Source organism: Oryza brachyantha, chromosome 3 (assembly GCF_000231095.2).
Source record: "Oryza brachyantha chromosome 3, ObraRS2, whole genome shotgun sequence".
In the NCBI taxonomy this organism is placed as follows: Eukaryota; Viridiplantae; Streptophyta; class Magnoliopsida; order Poales; family Poaceae; genus Oryza; species Oryza brachyantha.
The window spans coordinates 18,666,621-18,686,171 of NC_023165.2; the positions used below are offsets into that span (position 1 = coordinate 18,666,621).

The 19,551-nt window shown below is 39.1% G+C and overlaps 1 protein-coding gene across 1 annotated transcript; it reads right to left on the reverse strand.

The window, feature by feature from the left end:
• Positions 1–5,109: 5,109 nt before the first annotated feature.
• LOC102704692 (paladin) lies at positions 5,110–17,622 on the reverse strand. The gene is made up of 19 exons (XM_006651512.3): positions 17,373–17,622; positions 16,579–16,710; positions 15,540–15,611; positions 15,068–15,138; positions 14,887–14,986; positions 14,711–14,809; positions 14,218–14,344; positions 13,846–13,979; positions 13,714–13,773; positions 13,392–13,627; positions 10,768–11,197; positions 9,959–10,282; positions 9,245–9,850; positions 8,987–9,160; positions 7,525–7,752; positions 7,176–7,459; positions 6,811–7,089; positions 6,534–6,656; positions 5,110–5,632 (listed from the first exon to the last, which is right to left on the reverse strand). Exons 1-19 carry the CDS (start codon positions 17,532–17,534, stop codon positions 5,500–5,502), a joined length of 3,774 nt encoding a protein of 1,257 aa, XP_006651575.1. The 5' UTR covers positions 17,535–17,622; the 3' UTR covers positions 5,110–5,499.
• Between the last annotated feature and the right edge of the window lie 1,929 nt (positions 17,623–19,551).

Sequence of the window (19,551 nt, forward strand, 5' to 3'; positions counted from 1 at the left end):
AGTTCGAGCCCGTCCATTCCGAGTGTTGCAAGAATTTTGTTAGGACTTATTTAGTTGTCAAAAATTTTTGGTAAAAAAGATCACGTCGAACGTCTGACCGGAGGTCGAAAGAGGTTTTTTCACATGAATAAAAAATGAATTTCACAGCTCACTAGAAACCACGAGACGAATCTTTTGAGACTAATTAATCCGTCATTAGCACATGTTGGTTACGGTAGCACTTTGACTAATCACGTACTAATTAGGTTCAAAAGATTTGTCTCTCGATTTTTCCTATAACTGTGCAATTAGTTTTATTTTCATCTATGTTTAATGCTCAATTTAAATGTTTAAAGATTTGATGTGATGTTTTGGGAAAACTTTTGGGAACTAAACATGGCCTTAGTTAGTAGGGATTTTTACTTCGTGAAACTTTTTGGGTACGTGTTACATCAAATGTTTGATCGGATGTCGAAGACTATTTTTGTGAATAACTAAAAGCTAATTACATATGGTGTCAGTAAACTACGAGACGAAATTTTTAAGCCTAATTAACCCGGCATTAGCACATGTGAGTTACTGTAGTAATTATGGCTAATCATGGACTAATTAGGATCAAAAGGTCCGTCTCGTAAATCCCTCTAAACTGTGCCATTAGTTATTTTTAACTATATTTAATGCTCTATATATATGTCCAAAGATTCGCTGTGACGGGTGAAAACAAAAATCCTCTAGTTTTGTCGTACTATTCCTTTCCCTCGTTTAATACCTCCTTCCTTAGTATTAAAAAAACTCATTCTTTTATACTCCCTCGAGGCCTCAATCTAAAAAAACTCATTCTAGGGGTGACTCCTCCTAGTAGTAGGCTAGTACAAATAATATTGACAATTTTATAAATGGCTAGATGGGTCCCTGGCCCAGTATGGCTAGGCACGAGGGGTCATGCCCACTCACGAATTGCACCACAACCTATGCACGCACGAGATGTCATGCCCACTCACGAATTGCACCATAACCTATGCACGGCCCAATAAGACTCGGGTAGGTCCAAGGCACGAGGAACTATTGTGTTTCTCTACTAAATAAGTCTATTTTTTCTCTCATATCTCATTGGGTCATCTCTTATGTGACTAGAATAAGTTTATTTGTCATATTTCTTTGCTTGTGTCTTCTATGGCTAGAATAAATATATTTTACATATTTTTTCTCTTTGGGTTAAGCATTATATGGTTGAATTAAGTCTATTTTGGGTCCCTAAACTATTTTTCTTGCATACTCACTGGATCGGGTCGGCCCATCATGCCAAGGCATCGACTCAGGCATGGCCCAACAGTCGGGCCAAGCAGGCACGGGCCCAACACTAGTCATGTCATGTCGTGCTTGGGCCAGGCCAAATGGGTTCTGCCATGGGTCGGGTTATCGGGCCTCGAACCTCGTGGCCATCTATAGACAATCCTATGTCCAAATTAATTATACTAAGAAGAGTCATATACACTCCTAGGTTGAATTTTTATAGGGCCAAGGAAGTACCCCCTCCGTTTGTTCCAAAACATAACTATTTGGATGCTACTATGTCAACTATATCCTTATCACCAACTCGCATTCACTAATCACTTTTCTCCCTAATATCAGTGAAGGATATAGTTGGTCTTTTACATATATATTCCTTAATGCCTCTAGAAAAAATGCCACTTGCCATCCCACCATGTTGAACAATGGACATCAATGTGTGTTGTCCTCCGCACCATGCCATCTCCTACCTCCATGAGCCAGCGGAACCTCTCAAAGGGAGAGCATTGTCAGGAGACGACATGACCATCTTGAATTATGAGAGGTGGATATGACACGACGACCTGTGACACATCAACCTAACAACAATGGGATTGGACTGGTACACATATGGCACTAGGGATGGATGTCAAGCTAGCTTAGCTCGATTCTACTCTACTCACTATCCTACCAAGCTAAAACCTTGGCTCGGTTTGACTTGTTTGCCAACTCTTTGAGTTCGGGAGCCATGGTTGATGGGGGTGGTTAGTAAAGTGAAGGAGGAGATGGGCTAATGGATACCAACAACAACAAACAATAGAGAAATGTGTTCACCTCATTGAAGCCAATGGTAGCATGAAGAATTTGAGGTTATTGTCTGTGCATGTAGGATTGAGGAAATACTCGTGGTCGTCATGGCATTGGTCATTGGTGGTAGCGATGTAGGATGTCGATGGGTGGTGCCACTGGGCATTAGGGGTAGACGATGCTGCACACCTGTAACCCTGGAGATGGGTGGTGGCACTTGTTTTGAGCATTACTAGCCACCATCTAGGTGAGGGATTGTGAACAACGCCACGGAGCGTTGTTGTCATCGTGCCAAGGCCAATGGGCACTAGGGAGCACCGTTGATGTAGTGTCGAGGGGCATGGGGAGCCTCGCTGCCGTCGTCACCTTATTTGGGATTTTGTCGATGAGACTTACAAGTTTCAATGGAATATTTAAGGGTTTTTCACTCTTAGAAGTGGCGTTTTGATTTGCTATCCTATATATCTATGACGTGTGGGTCTCGGGTCACTTGTCATAGACACGAATGGCATTTTATTAAACATTAGTACATCACTACTATAGCAGTGCAAAAGAATATTAAATGCCCTGGATTTGGTCATGGGACGGATTTGGTGTGACATGGAGAAGCCTTGAGAAGATAGGGCAGGAGGTAGCCATTTTTTATTTTGGTCATTTGACTTTATAGATATTGCAAAAAGTCCTTCTTGACTATATTGGGACTAGCTACCTACGGGTCATGAGCTAGGATGCCCCTGTCTTTGTTGGCCTTGGCTCATTTTGGCTCGTGAGCCATCTCAAGCTGGTTAGTTATCTCTAAGAGAATCTCTAACACTTTGGTCATTTTTGGCTCTCCATTTGTCCATTTAGTCAACTAGTCAAAATATTTCTCTCCATCCCTGCTACATACTCCAACATCTTCATTTCTAAGCCTCTAAATCCTACAAACGACGGGTTGCTAACGGCGGCAGCAGCGTCTCTCGGTCTCAGACGGTAGCGGTGACCGCTTACTCTGAGGCCGACGACTCTTGCTCTAGGAGTGAGCGACAAACACCAGCAAAGGGGTAACGGTCGTGGGGGCTTTATCTGGAGAGGAAAGGATGGTGATGCACTCGTTCTAGGATGGCGGTGGCGACACCTTGCTCTGACGACGACGAATCATGTTCTGGGGATAGTGGCGGACTCGACAGTAGGCGAGGAGGCGACAAATGCAGGCAGAGGCACCACGACCAAGAGGCTCGATCTGGAGAGGGAAGAGTGGTGACGCACTCAGTCTGGGAGGATGGAGAGTGTGAGCGACTGGTAAAAGGGTTCGATCTAGAGAGATGTGTGGGGCCCACAATTGGCAAGTCTATTTTTGGTTGGCCAACTTTGGACACCACGAGGGGCGGTTTGGATGGCCAACTTTGGTCACCACAAGGGGCAGTTTGGCTAGTCGGATGGCTTGGTCATCTGGTTGGCAAGCCTGCTGAAGTTCAATTTTTAATTTAAATTACCATAATTTAGCTTGGAGAAGCATTTCTCTTGGAGATGCTCTAGCTTGCTCATACATGACTAACATGAGCTCAGCTTGTTAAAAGACAAAACGAGCCTAGTCAAGTCGAGTCGAGCTAGTCACAAGCCGATAAAGCTAACAAGCCGACGGAACCACACTGTCCACCGAGTCAGGGGCGAATTTACCACCGGGGCTAGGGGGCTTAGCCCTCCTACCCAGTCGGCGCCATTGAAGCCCCCCTTGGCCTCCTCCCCAAACAAAATTTTTGGTATTACTAAAGAGAAGGAGGGCTAGAAGTAGTCATTAGCGTTCATGGGTCTTTACTTCTCTTTCGTCCAGCCCCTCCTAATATTTTTCTAGATCCGCCACTACACCGAGTCCACCCCTCTCTGCACTACACTAGGATCCAGCCATAGTGTTGGAACCCGTCTCGTCCTTCTCCAGGACTGGAAGCAAGGTTCGTAACTTTCCCAAGGTCTCCAACATCCAACGAGTCTATCGATTTGCGTGCAAACTGAAGCTCAAACAGCCATCGAGGTTGGCGGAGCTCACGGGTTGTCGAGCAATGCAACCAACCTAGACTCTCTCTACGATTTAGTCTCCCTTTGATTTTTCAGCTTTATACCAAGGGAAAGCCTAGCATTGCACGATTCTACACTGGTTCCTAATCCTCTCCGTTGAATTTGGTGCTCTTTCCATCCTGTAATATAAGATGTAGCTAAGATCAAAAAATAGTTATAACCAATTTCTCGTTTAGATTACTTAGGTGCATGGATGCATATAATGTGGTTAAATGTTTTGATGGTAAAAAATTTAAAATAAATCAAATTTTGAGAAAAGATACGTGTTGGTTAATGTGTGCTTGAATGCATGTCTTATATTATGGGATAGAAAAAAGAAACATTTACATGTTATATTATGGAATGAAAGGGGTAGTGTTTAAATTACTTCAATACTAAAGAATCTGCTTGTGCTAATTGATATTGACATTGTTGGAATTACTACTACTATCTACCATGACTTGTAATGCATCACTTCTATCATTGAATTAAACTAGTAGAGTGAGTCTAAGATGTTCGATTTGGTCTGATAACTAATATTCCCTCTGTTCCACAGTGTAAGACTTTTAGTATTGACTAGATTCATATGGATACTAATAAATCTAGACATATATATAAGTTATATACCTTTATCAATTGATGAATTTAGATAAGACTAGAAAATTTTATAATATGAAACAGAGGTATCTACTTTCTTACCCTCAATTTGCTTGTATGTTTGTTTAATGTATAGAGAGAACTTTACTCTGCAAAAAAGGCAGGAGCTCTGCCTATTCACACCTTATCTTTTCGCTTTTGTTTATACTTAGAAGTTAAAATTTAAAATTTTCACTGGAGTTGATTTTGGTTTTTTCATCCCAGATTATTTTGTAAAAGTTTTATCGTAAATCATTTTTCGTTTGCAAATATGTTATTTGCCTTTTTTTTCTTCAAAATAAGAAAAAAAATGTCTGGGTTATATGTTTAATATTATTCCACGTTTTTTTAATTTATGCTAGTGTGCAGATAACTCATTCACCCATATATACATATTTTCAGCGAAAATTGACCTATATATATTTTTACAATGTACTGTACACTTGCAGAATACAGCGTTCGGGAGTTACGGGAAAAGGAGCAGATATAATATGCAAACAAATTACATACTAATATTTATTACAAAAGAAATGGAGAGAAATAAAACTAGTAACCTCAGCTATGTTCCTCTACAATTTAACCTTTGAGAATATATATACATCCTTGCTGGTGCCAATTGGCGCCAACTAGTCTGGTAAAATGCCCTAAAAACTACTACTTTCTGGCGGTTCTCATGTTTCCTCCTTCCTAACCAATTATTTCATCTCTTTCTTCCTCAGGTCCACGAACTAGCAAAACAGTTCAATAATCCAATGAAGAGAGTACTCATTTAATCTATTTATCCAGTTTTAGATTATCGCAGAGATGGCCAAGTTCAGGCCTGGCGTCCATCCACGATGCAAATGTTGGTTCACGCAAAGATGAACAGTACAGGTAGGATCGGAAGGTGATCAGGAAGAAGTACCGCCTGAAGATAAACAGTTGAATCAGATATAAATTCAACACAGGGTGTTCTACAGAGACATTAAAGAAAATGAGATATAAATTACGCGCAAGGTATTCTTCAGAGAGACATCACAGAAAATGTTCATTTGGAAATGTATAGGCATACATTGATCATCTAAAAGCATGGACAAGGTGTCTAGGAACTAGGATACAGTTTACATAGACACAATGTTTGTATTCCTTAAGCTCAGAAAAACTAAATCTCTACTGTAACTTTCTGTACCATGCAACTAATTGTGTGTAATGTCATTATTTTTAACCATGCAACTAATTGTGTGTAATGTCATTATTTTTAACCATGCAACTGTTTAGTATTTAACCAAACTGAGCAGCCTCCTAAATGGATGCGCTAAAATCATTACTGTATCCAATGTGAATTACTCTTTTTTATTTTATTTTGAGAACCTATTGTCTATTTATTGATATGCAGTCCACACACGGACAGTGCAAGTTTTGAAGGAACAAATTAAGAATAGAGGTGGTTTTTAAGAAGCCAAGCGACCAAAGCTGATATTTTTTCTTGAACATTTGAATAGGACCACATCTAAAACTGCTTATGAATAAAGTATCGATATCAATTTTTCTATGTGATTCTTCATATAACTGTTATCCTATATATTTACAATGAAAAATATCGAGCCAACACAATTAAGCACTTGCAGTATGCATAAAAGATTTTCATGAAATGGTATACTGAACTCGGTGCTCCCAATAAATTGCCGAAAGCAGGGCAAATTCTATTCACAAATTTGCATGGCTGATCACTCGATATAAAGGACAAGGGGTGTGCACATTTAAATTACCATAGTTTGTAATATTTCTAAGTATAAGGAGATAGTAGGGTGCTCACAAAAAGCTTATACCTCAAAGCTTTAGTGCCCATATCCATAAGATATGACCATGCCTCATCATCATCCGGTGAACAATCTTGCAACGCCTTTCTGTAATGAATAATATCCTCCCGCAAATGTCCAGCACCAACACACCTTCATGAAGAAATTGATTCTCAGAATAGATGCATAACAATAATCAGACCGATAACATTATAAGTAAACTATTTCAGTTACCAGTTAGTTCATAACTGTGATTCATTGATTAATTCACATAAATGCCTGAATGAAGTTCAAAACAGCACAATACCTATCAATAACGGTGTCAACCTCTTCTTTGCATTTTGGGCCATGTACCAGTACCCTTGTAAGGTTTAGTATGTCACGGTAATCACCCTGCCTGAAGGCTATTTCAGCAGATGTTTTGATAGACAAATTTTTTGTAAGAGAAGTTGACACGAAGTGTGTTTCTGCTGTTTGTTCCATAACAAACTTTTCATCTGCTCCTAGTCCCAGGCATGTAATGGCCATTGCATAAGCAACACCACCATATCCTGTGTGTGAAATAAACAGGTAGTACCTTGCATTCCTATAGAGAAGCAAGTCTTTCTTATAGGCTGCAAGTGAGAAACACAATTTATCAAGATAAATAAAGTTGTGGATTAGGGCACATACTCATCAACTGACGATTTTATCGCATCTACATCAGCAGCTAATGCTTCTCTTTCCCTGGTGAGAGGTATTCTTTTGTAGTCGATACAGTACCCCTGATCTTTCAACAAACTATATACTTCAGCTGGTGTCATCACATCCTCTGAACCTATATGTTCCCAAAAACCTACAATACTTGATTGACATGTTGACGAGTTAAATTCTTCTTGGTGCAGAAGTAGCCGACCACCTTGTTGTTTAACTTCGTAGAGTATATCCTCCTTTAGTCTTGTCTCTATGCTTTCAACCTGCATAGACGATCATTTAAGGATTGCCATGAAAACAGTAGTTCGGTTATTGGAGCAAACCTCACCATTGGGCCACTTATGCCAACATGCTTAAGGGTGTCAACAGGTTGATCTAGCTCTCTCAAAACAAAAGGTGTTCCCTTGATGTAAACCACCACTTCCTCCCTAACATCTGTGACAACCACCTTTTGAGCAGTGTTTGTTCCAGTATCTTTTGAGCTCAAATATGACAAAACTTCTTTTGCTCCATCAACAGTTGGTGTTGCCATGCTATACACAGGGTATCCATTCACCTGAAAGGCGTGGTACAAATTATATGTATTTGACCAACTATCCTTCATTATAATCAAGGTGAACTTTCATTAAGTACATCCACTAATTTGGTTGCCAGAAGAAATGCAACCACTGTTTTTTCTTAATTAGTATAAGCAGAACACAGACAGAAGTGAGAAAATGTACAAGTTTTCACACACAATGCACATAAATGAGATGAATGTTTAATCATAATTTCATGATGCGGCTCTGACATCTATCAGCCTGAAATGAAAACATTACCAATCTTTTGGCTAACATCATCCATCTGGATCGAGATGATGTACTAGCCACCTGTTCCTAAATATTTCTTTGCAACTGGATCATGAACATAAATATTTCAATGGGATTTGGTTGGAATTGGTAGCATATATTATTTGAAGTGATTTTTTCCATCACAAGAACCATTGCAATGAGTCAATATAATTATAGCAGTTGAACTTCTACTGTTGGCTTGTGCTAATCTTTTTGAGGTCTAGTCCGAGTACGCCTTGGCCAGCTCCCTTTTTTGGGAAATATGAACTCCATAGCAGTCAGAAGGAGTAATTTTAGTTGAGACAATACTACTAGAAGGAATATTATAATTATAACACCATAATATGAGATTTTACATGTTTTATAAAATATTATGGGAATCGGCAGAAAGACTGAGATAAGAAAGATAACATGGAACTGTTTGACACGAAAAAATAATGGGTTGATTGGTGTAATGTTGCTAACCAGGATACAGCTTCAAATTCTAGTGGGACCATTCGCGTAGGCACTGGTTAGGATACTGCAAACATCTTAAAGAAGACCAAACAAACAAATAACTACTGCAAAAACATGTTTCTACTTAAGCTGATGCTCCATCACAACATACTAAAAATATCTTTGACAATTCAAACAATTCAATGTGAGACATGACACCAAAGGTTCAAATTTTCATCCTGTTTATTATTAGCCAAACTAATATTAGAAGCTTACAGCGTGAACCATAAAGTGAGGCCCCAAACAAATGGTGGCTGAATGGTGTTTTTGCTGAATAACTGCACCATAGAGTGAAGTAGACAGAAATATTTGTTAACTAGAAATAACATTCCAAAAGATTACCAATGATGGATCAGAAAGTTTGAATGGCAAAGTTAATTGGCAGAACTGATCTATTGATAACAATTGCACAAACATTGAATAGGTAACTACTAAATGAAATTATTTGCTACAAAATAAAAATACCTTGAAAACATGTGGTGCGCCAGATATATTAATGCTGCTTGACCTTTTCTGTCCAGGAAAGAAGTACATTTTTAGTATTGATCCCTTCCCCAGAACAGAACCATTACGAGCTTTGACAATGGCTTCCATCATTACATCGCCTTGTGAAGACTGTTGAGATGCTTTGGATTCATCCTACAATGTAAATAATTCTTAATGATGTTATTTCCTAAAAGGTGCAAAATGATGTTTTTGGCTAGAAGAGATTAGGATATGTACATGAACAGTGAAAAAACGCCCAGGTCGTAGCCTTATGCTCCATTTCATGCTTTGGATCTCTGGCCTCTGGTGTATCCATGCTTTAAATGACATCTTTGCTTCTCCTTGCCCACAGAAACCATTGAATGCTTCACTCCAAAGATAGGCTGAGAAGGCAACTAATTTCAAGTACCTCTCCAAATATTCAGCACCACGATTTAATGCAACCCTCTTAACTCTTTGCTCCACATGCTGTTGGTTAATTACTTTTGTATACTGCAAAACAGCTTGGCGGATATTCTGTAAAGCTGAGCATTTGTCAATAACATTATCCAGGATTTGCCTACATTCAGTTCCGTTGTCAAATAATCTTGTAATCTTTCGCAAAACAAGGATGTCGTCAATTCCAAATCTAGAATGCTGTTCTGTCACCGTATGAGGTCTCGGTGGACTTGAATTAAGGTGACCATTGTGATCTGTTGTTTCTTCTCCACTTGAGTAACCCAATTCATTTGAATCCTCATGGTTATATTCACAAGTGGGCAATCTAATAGGTCTGCCATGATCAATACGCAATCTCAGCAAACAAGCAATCACAGTGCCTGTAGTTGTTCTTCCCCTGCCCATCTATGAAAATCAAAAAGTCAAATTCAAACATTGTAGCCTTTCATATAGTTCAAAGGTTAAGGCTTAGTCTAACATGGAATTCTGGATAATAAAACAACAGTGTACTACCTGACAATTAAACACAAATGCAGTATCCTTGCAAGCAGCTGCCACATTTAAGGCTATCGTGTCAAAATCCGAACTTTTGGGGGCTTTACCATCAGTGATTGGCACTCGTGCATACTTGATTGGAAGACCTTCAGACTCCAAAAGTTTGTACACCTCCAGTGGAGTCAGAACAGCTTCATTATTTACATTTTCCCAGGCATCAAATATCTCACCATTGTCAGTTTCATGAATAACCATTATGGCCCCACTATAGCGTTCTGCTTCCCGTAAAATATCCTCCTTCAACCGAGCTTCCATGCGTTCCACCCTATCACGATCAATTCCCTGGTGTTGGCGCATTTTCAATCATTTAGACCAATAGAACAGTTTTGAGAATAAGCTCAACAGAGCACATAGTTTCAAGCATTAGTTTGTTAAGCATAGTGAAACAGAATAACATGAAAGTATATGAATTCTGACAACTGAGCAAATAACTAGAGCTTTCATATAACCGGAATGGGAACTAGTCCTTTGGATAGTTACTTCAGATTAGTAATTGTCTGAAGTGATTACAAGAAGTGTTTGAGAATAAGCTCAGCTATGGACATAAATAGTCAAAATAACTTATAAGAATTCATTAATTGGTGCATGTGATACATCATGAAGGAAGAAAATTATAACCCTATGTTAGATCAGAATGCGCAAATTTAACATAGGGTTTGTTGATGCAAAATTCGTTAACTTCAAATTTTAAAAACATTAGTTAGAGCAAGCAAATTGAGCATCCATTATGCTACATTTCTCTCAAAGCAACTGGACATGATGCATACCGTGTACTCCAGCATATTCTTGTATGGTCTTTCCACTTCACGTAGCACAAATGGCTTCCCATTTATATAAATAACAGGTTCTTCTCTCATATTATGCCACAGGATTGGTCGGCCTCCCTTGCTTGTACTAACACGCTGAATAACAGCTCGAATGCCATCAACAGTGGGGTTTGCAACACCATAGACCGGAAATTCAGGAATTTCCCTAAAATTAGGTGCACCCTCCACTCTTTCTGGTAAATGAAGGTTCTGACAACCTGGGCAGTGGTCACTTTTTAGCACAGTTTGACGTCCAAGAACTTCTCCATTCCTCATGGCAGCAACAATATCCATCTCATGAGGGCGTCCATCAGCAGATTCCACAATTTTTGCAAGAGGAGGTTTTGAACTTGAATAACCAAGAGCGCCCATTGGATCTCTCCTCAACAACCTGAATTTATAAATGTAGCAAAATGAGTTTACTGGTTATGTCAAAGAACATGCAACCAAACATAGAAATTTCAGAAGTTATATGGTATTCTTGCATATGCCTCATTATGCACACTTTCCAATATTTTAAAGCATGCAAAGCATGGTGGCAATTGAGCAATATAGCAGGCTCAAAACAAACACAAGGTCGCGATGTCTGCTATTCCTTTGACACTGCAAGAACCATCTGATTTATAACATGAAATTTGCATCAGGACTCCTGAAATACCTTTGTACTCAAGTGCTTCTACACACTATAATGGCTAAAGCAGGCTTCCGTGAAGCAGAAACCACATGAAAACAAGACATAGAAGCCGCAAGATGGGGCCAAGCCACCTTGTCCTATATGAAAACTATAATGTTTAAACTTAAGTAAGATTTCAGTTTACAGTTAAAAGTGATTATACTAAACCGAAAATGGCAGGTTCCATGTAACACTAAATTATGTGGCATGTGTTGGTTCCTTATGTTTACGCTCTTCAAAAAATTCTGAAAGAATTCCAAGACATGCTACATGCTAGATGCTTGGAGCATACGTGCAGATATGATCAGAGTTTTTCACGATGTTTCCAAACACAAGTTCTAAACTAAGATCTTTTCCGGACTATTGAAATGCACATACAATTGGGCAAACTCGAATATATGTTTGCACCAATGTGCATAAAATCCACTACCAATATCAATATGGTATGTCCATGCTAAGAATTCTTTACGAATCATTGGGATAAATGATAAAATGCAAGAAATGCCTAAATTAGTTGGAAAGGAAAGGAGGGATATTTTAACCCTCGTTTCCTCCCCTGTTCTCAAAAGAAAAAGATGGGAACAAACAAAAAGACAAAGATGAGAGTACTTTTCAAGTGTCATGTATACAGAATGGTCATTCTAATATTTGGGCTAACACAGTAAATCAACTGATTAGATTTAATTATAAGTTTATAACAAATGTAGCAATTCTTCAAATGCAGACATGGACAAATGAGCCGTAATATTGAGCCACAAATCTATTTCAGTAATTGATTTCCAATAAAAGTCTTACAAATGTATGGTTTTTTTATAAAAAATGTGGTAATCCTACGCATGGTCACACACTATAGACTAACTCCTGAACCACAAACTGCGTCAACGTTGTGATTTGCCATTTGATGTCAGGAATGGGTTGCCATGTCATGGATTAGGCCCTGTGACAGTTCTCGCTAATATGAAGAGTTCAACAAATACAAAGTTTGAGAACCGAAAGTAAATATGGCCTCTGGTTGCTGAAGAATTTTCAGATATCAATCACATCATATCAGTTGGCTGAGATATGGCAGAAGTTAGGAGGATGACTAAGGACAGGAGCAAAGAACACATATCAAAACAGCTTTTAACCACAGAAGTGTGCAAAATATGACACATATGCTCTCCGTAGACCAGAAATTGAGTTTGTTATGAACTAATCAATGCCAACATTAATATTGTCTATGCCATATAGAAACAACAACAACAACAACAATAATAATAATAACTAAAAAAATCAAACTACCTGTGTTGTTTAAGTAAAGTTGTTTACTCCATTATGCGAGTTGATAAGGAGCTAAAAGGTTAGCTCGCCGATTTACCACCAGTTCTCACCATAAAGAGGTGATTCCAAACTAATTTGGATAAAATCTTGATAGAAATGCTTACCAAAGATTTTAAAGATACGATACTTAGAGAAAAACGTATTGGAAAAGGGGAAAAGAATAAGCAATGAGCCTAGATCATTGGAATAGTCAAGACTACTTTTTTTTAATCCTTTGGTGTTGACACCAGGCTGACATGATTCGAGAAATGTCAATGACTAATATTTCTTTGACACAAAAGCTCCTACTATAAGTGCCTGTGCACCCTAGAGATTATTCCAAATGAACTATTGAAGAAAACATTAAGATCATATCTAAAACAAGATCTGAAATGGAAATCCAGAACGTGTTACAAAGGAAATTAAGCATAAATCGGTACACCGAATATCAGAATTCCAACAGGTAGTGAATAGTTTAGCGATATCCAACAAAATGGAAATGTTAATTCTTAAGAGCTCATGTCACATATAAAAAACTGAACAATGTTTAGGTTGCATTCACTCTTACAAGCTGTACATGGTACCATTTTGTATAGTAGGTACCATGGCTCACCTTCGAAGAATGCTGTACAGTTCAGGTCTTGCTCTCATCCAATCAGAAAAACTAACTTCTTCTGAAAAGTTGGACTGTTGAGCAGAGCATACTGAATGAACATAGACAGCAAAGCATATGAGGAAGTAATAACGTTCCAAGTACTCAACAAAGAAGGAAAGTGATGCCTCCCGTTTCATCTCATCAGCTTGCCGTAGAATACTATTGCGGTATGTAGCTATAGCCTCTCTTAAGTTCTGCCATAGTCACAGCAAGTCAACACGACAAATATACTAATAAAGCCGCATTTCGTTAGTATCATACAAAGCAGTAAATGGTATACCTGCATCGTGTCACATTTATCAATAACTTTGTCAACTTGCCTTTTTCCTTCAACACCACCCTGAACAAATGCAATCACACAGTGACCACACTGAGTGCCTAACAAAAAAGGGATATGAGATCCAGGACATACCTCAAGTACTCGTACCAAGCTCCTAATGACAGAATACTCTCCTCTGAGGATTGCTTCTTCTGAGCTAGGCATATAGTCGTCTACATCATTTCCAGAATGGAAGACCTTCCCAATTGAGCTTGTCCTAGGGATACCTGCAACCAAGAGCACCGGACACCTCAGTACAGAAAAATTCAAACACAGGACCTACAGGCATAAACTGTAAGCATATAGCCATATAATGCAACAGACATCTAGTAATATATTATGTGCATTTAGTTTACTATACTTGGAGTCAATAAATATTAAATAACCACACGATGGCTCAAAATAATCATAACAGTGTGTATGAGGAATTCACAGTTTATCAATCAAATTACAGTATGTGCTTACCAGACGCTCCTATCCGGTTCAGGTAAATCAATGTAGCTATAACCATACCAGTGGTTGTCCTCCCCCTCCCCATTTGGCAATTAAATATGATTTCAGTTTCTATACCGACTTGAGAGATTCGATGTACCTGTTAGAAACATTCAAGTTTAATGTTATGCAATTATCAGCTTATTTGCCAAATTGAAAATCGTATGCTGTCCAATTTCAGCATACCATATGAAGCGTGAAGTTTCTAAAGATGATTTAACCCTGGCAAATTTGGATCCTATCAATGGGGGTAAACTGGTAAAAACATTTCCCAACTAAACATAAAAGCTAGCACTTTAGGGGAACAACATGATTAGCACAAAGATCACAACGAACCAAGTAAGATTGGACAAGTTGATGTCTAATTTAGGAAACAGTGTAAGAAAAGTCTAATTTTCACAAAAAGAGTGAAAATATTTGCATGAGCAGCTGGGTGGCATATTTAACACTAACATACAGAACTAACCAGATTGTCGAAATCTCCTTCTTTTGGGGCCTTTTCATCGGTAATAGGAACACGCTCATAATCCACAAGGTATCCTTGACATTGCAGCTCCTCATAGACCTATAAAAAGGAAACAAATCCTCAAAGGGGCTAAAAGAATGAAACAATATGACCAAAAATCCATAAGTTTGTGCTACCTCAAGAGGGGTCTTGACTGTATCAGATATGACTGACTCCCACTGGTCCACCATCTGACCATTTGGCAGCTCATCAGTGACTAGGATCTTATTACCATATCTGCCACATCAAATATTCAGGTAAATAACACCTCTTAAGGGTATATAGAGGCAGAAACAATATACTTGGCAACTGATGTACCGTGAAGCTTCCTGAAGAATATCTTCTTTTAGGCGAAACTCCATTTGCTCCACTCTTTCCCGGTTAATTCCCTAGGTTAGTAGTAGAGGTACAAAATAATTGTTTAAATGGAAAAATATGATAACAGAACAATGGTAGCTTCATGTGGAACCAAAGTTGTTTTTGAGAAGGGATATGCCTTCTCAATATGTTCATGTTTCTATAACCTTGAAAACATATCTAGAATTTATCCAAATTAAAATGAGATATCACAGGAAAAAGACATTCCATCTGCAACATCATTATTCCTCTATAAACAGAGGTATATATTTTTCCTGGGTCTCAGGAAATTTACATCATAACTTCCGCTGTGGATTTTTAGCAAGACAAACTGCTTTTGGTTTAAGACATTCATGGATTTCTTACACAATAAACGAGTAATGACCAGAACAATTCAAGACAAACCATTCTCAATTTAGGGATTAAATAATACCGTGTATTCAAGGTTTGAGAAGGGCCTTTCTACATCCCGCAGAACAAAAGGGCGACCATTGATGTAGATAACCTGTACAGCATTGGTGGAAACAAAACTTACTAAATCCCCTTATTGTGAAATAAGAAAAAATGGCACCAAACCCACTTGAATTTTGAAAACTATATGATGTTAAGGCATGGATGCCAAGTTATGTAAATTTGATAATTACTCCATCCTTTCCAAAATAAAAGCATTTCTGGGATTCAAATTTTGTAACACAAAATAAGCATTCATGAGCTGATTCTCATCACATCAATGATTCCCTAACCAATGAGAAATTTGGAAAGGGAATCTAAACCATTTAGAATTCAAAAGTTGACCACTGATGTGACTAAAAAGGTATCTTTTGACCGAATCTTAGGCCTTGTTTAGTTCCCAAAAATTTTTCCTAAAAACATCACATCGAATCTTTGAACACTTAAATGAAGCATTAAACATCGATGAAAATAAAAACTAATTGCAAAGTTATTGGGGAAATCGTGAGACGAATTTTTTTAGCCTAATTAGTCCATGATTAGCCATAAGTGTTACAGTAACCCACATGTGCTAATGACGGATTAATTAGGCTCAAAAGATTCGTCTAGCGGTTTCCAGACGAGCTATGAAATTCATTTTTTTCATTCGTATCCGAAAACCCCTTCCGATATCCGGTTAAACGTTCGATGTGACCCTTTTGCCAAAAATTTTTGGCAACTAAACAAAGCCTTAATATTTGCTAAAAAAACCTATAAACTTTTGTATTTTGAAGCGAACGGAGTATATATTACTGGAGAACTTTTATCATATACCTTTAAGAAAAATACCACCTGGTTCTCTATTTTTATTTATTTTTTTATGTCACCTATTGCGAGTTGGAAAATGATGTTCTAGACAGTTCAAACTTCATTGTTCATTCCAATCTTTTGTAGTTCCTGAAGTGGTGAGCATCTTAATATTTTTATGCTGCTGATGCTTTATTTTCTACTGATTATTCTGATTTAGTGACTAGAGTTCTTACCGGCTCCTCGCGAAGACTATGCCAAAGAACTTGGGTTTGTTTTCCTTTCTTTTGTGCTCCTATATGATTTAACACATTTACAATTCCTTTCATTGTTGGCATTGCAACGCCATGAACACGCAAAGAACCCGCCTGAAAAACAGATGGACATAGTGAGTAGATGACAGAAAATTATCAATAATTGACACCTAAGCTGTTGCTGAACTTTTACCTGAAAGAAAGGAAACAACGAAAGTACAATTTTGGAAAACATATTATGTATAAGACTATCTACATGTCAGATGGATTGTTTAGTGCATACTAAAGTCCGGTGTTCCCATCTAAGACTATGATGTCAATATATATGCATTGATTGTTATATTAAGGAAAAAAAGTGTTGCAATGTGCATGCCCATCATTGTGATCAGCAAAAAATCATGAAGAAACCCAAATGCAAGTTGCAGAGGATTAAGTATTACCACTTTTTTATTTGTTTGTTTCGAGATTCAGATTGAACACTATGGAAACAAGCAAAGGCAGTTCAGGGAAGACCAGGAGATTATCATAGGATGTGCGCACGAGAATCGAACAGGCTACAAAGTTCGCACGCACGCAACCAATAAAGCAGACGGGCAGCGCACGAAACATGTGTGAGACAGAAACAAGCAGGGCAGTTTGCTTTCGTGGTCGTGAAGATTGGAGCGAAAAATTGCCGCAGATTCCCGTCCCAAACTTATGGAATGGGGCGGGGGTCCAGGGAAACCGAGGAATTCGCGGCAACCATCCAGATTAGGACGACGAGTAACGCAACGCACCTGGCGATAATTGGGCGCGCCGTCGATTTGCGGCGAGAGGCGCTTGTTCTGGCACCCGGGGAAGTGGTCGCTCTTGAGGATGGTCTTCTTCCCGAGCACGGAGCCTCCCCTCGTGCTGATGACCTGCTCCGGCGCCACCTGCTCCACCTCCACTCCCTCCATCCCCGCCACCACCTCCTCTTCTCAATCCCACGCGCACCCCTCCCCGGCACCGACCCAGGCGCCCCGGCGCATGCAACCAGAGAAACAAATAGGTCGTCAATCAGCCACCCACCCGGCGGCAGTGGCGACAGCGGCGGAGGCGGCGGCGCGAGGCGCGGGGAGGGAGGGAGGGCGGGGTGGCGGAAGCGATAACGCGCGGCGAGACGGGAGGGAGGAGGATGCGGGGCGGCCAATAGGAAGCAGAGGGCGAGGCGAGGCGACGAAACGCGGAGCGGAGAGCGAGCGAGCGAAAGAGGGGGACGGTTGGGCTCGGGGGGCCTCTGCCTTATAGTACCTGCTGCTGCTGCTACTAGACTTGGCGTTGCAGCAGCGGAGGCATGTGGCATGGGTAGCGAGCGGTACAGTACAAGCCCTCTGGATTTTTATTTTTTAAAAAACTTTTTTAATAAATAATTTTATTATTAAACCTCGGGAGAAAATATTTTCGTCGGATGAACTTTTTGGCCACGCCAGTGTTGCTGGTGTGGCAAGACGACGCTGCCACGTAGTTTGGTTGGCCTGCCGCCAAAAACTCTGCGTGACCCTGTTTTGCCATATTAATGTTGATGGTGTAGCCAAAAGGTTTATCGGTGAAAATATTTTCTCTCGAAATTTAGTAATAAAAGTATTTATTGAAAAGGCTTTAAAATAAGAAAAATTAGGTGGCTCTGTTCCTATCTTTATGAAAGGACTATAATAATTAATATAAGTGAACTTTAAAATTATCATATCATTTTTTTACATACATGGGAATATAAAGAAAAAATAAAAACAGACTACACATCTACAGTCAGATGTATGTAAGTTTTAAAGACACAGTGTATATGAGAGATAAATTATACATTAATAATTATTAATAATGTAGTATATAATTTGTATATAACTATTGTATAAATTAGCTCTCTGGTACGTCCTTCATTTTTTTATATGGCACAGTTGACTTTTGAATCATTTTTTTATATGGCACAGTTGGCTTTTGAAATCATTTTTGACCGTTCGTCATATTCAAATTTATATCCAAATATATAAAATTATAAGACATACTTAATGTTTTTATAATAATAAATCATATTATAACAAAATAGTCAATAATTATATAATATTTTTAATAAGACGAATGGTCAAACGTGAAATTAAATGTCAACGGCGCCATGTAAAAAAATATGGAGGGGGTAACTCTGAATAATATAGAAAATTTTAAACCAGTTAGATATTTTATTGAACTTCGCTCTTATCTCTCAAGCCCGATTGCCATGTGTTGCAGTACAAGTTTAGTACTGCCACTCCAGTTTCCGGTAGATCCAGCAGGAGGATTTGCTTGGTTGCCGGCCACACACGAGATACGCGTGCCGTTGCCACTACTGGTTAAGAACGGTTACTAATCGTCCAGTTGTCAGTTTATTACTCCTCCCCTTGTGTGTCTTCAGTTGACAAAATGTGTGTTTCCTTAGTTGTCAATTTGTTGGTGCCTGGGTGTGACTCTGAGAGAGGGGTTTTCGAGATTGCAAAGAGATCTTGGTTTCGAAAAAGAAAAAGAGAGAGAGAGAGAGATTGCAAAGGGATCAGCGGTCTGTGGCAGGAAGCCCGTCGCCGCGGTGGCCGCCGAGGCCGAAAAGCGCCAGGCCGCGCGCGGCATATTCCCCCGCACCCGATTTGCCTGGCTGGCCGCGCGCGCGGTTGCTGCAGGGCGGAAAAAAAGGCATATCCGGCGGTGCAGCGGCCGGACGAGCGGCATATCCACCCATGTATTGCTCCGTCGTCTACTTGGGCTCTCTTGTTTTTTTAATAGAAAAAATCAAACGACTTATTTGTATATTATTAAAATAATTTATATATAAAAGTTTCTATATAGCTATTATTATCGATCTAAAAGTCAAAATCTAAAAATTAAACCATGAATAAAAAAATTCAAATCAATTGTAAATACTAATGAGTATAAGCGAAAAAAAAATGAGGGCTTAGGTCTAGCCGTGTGGGC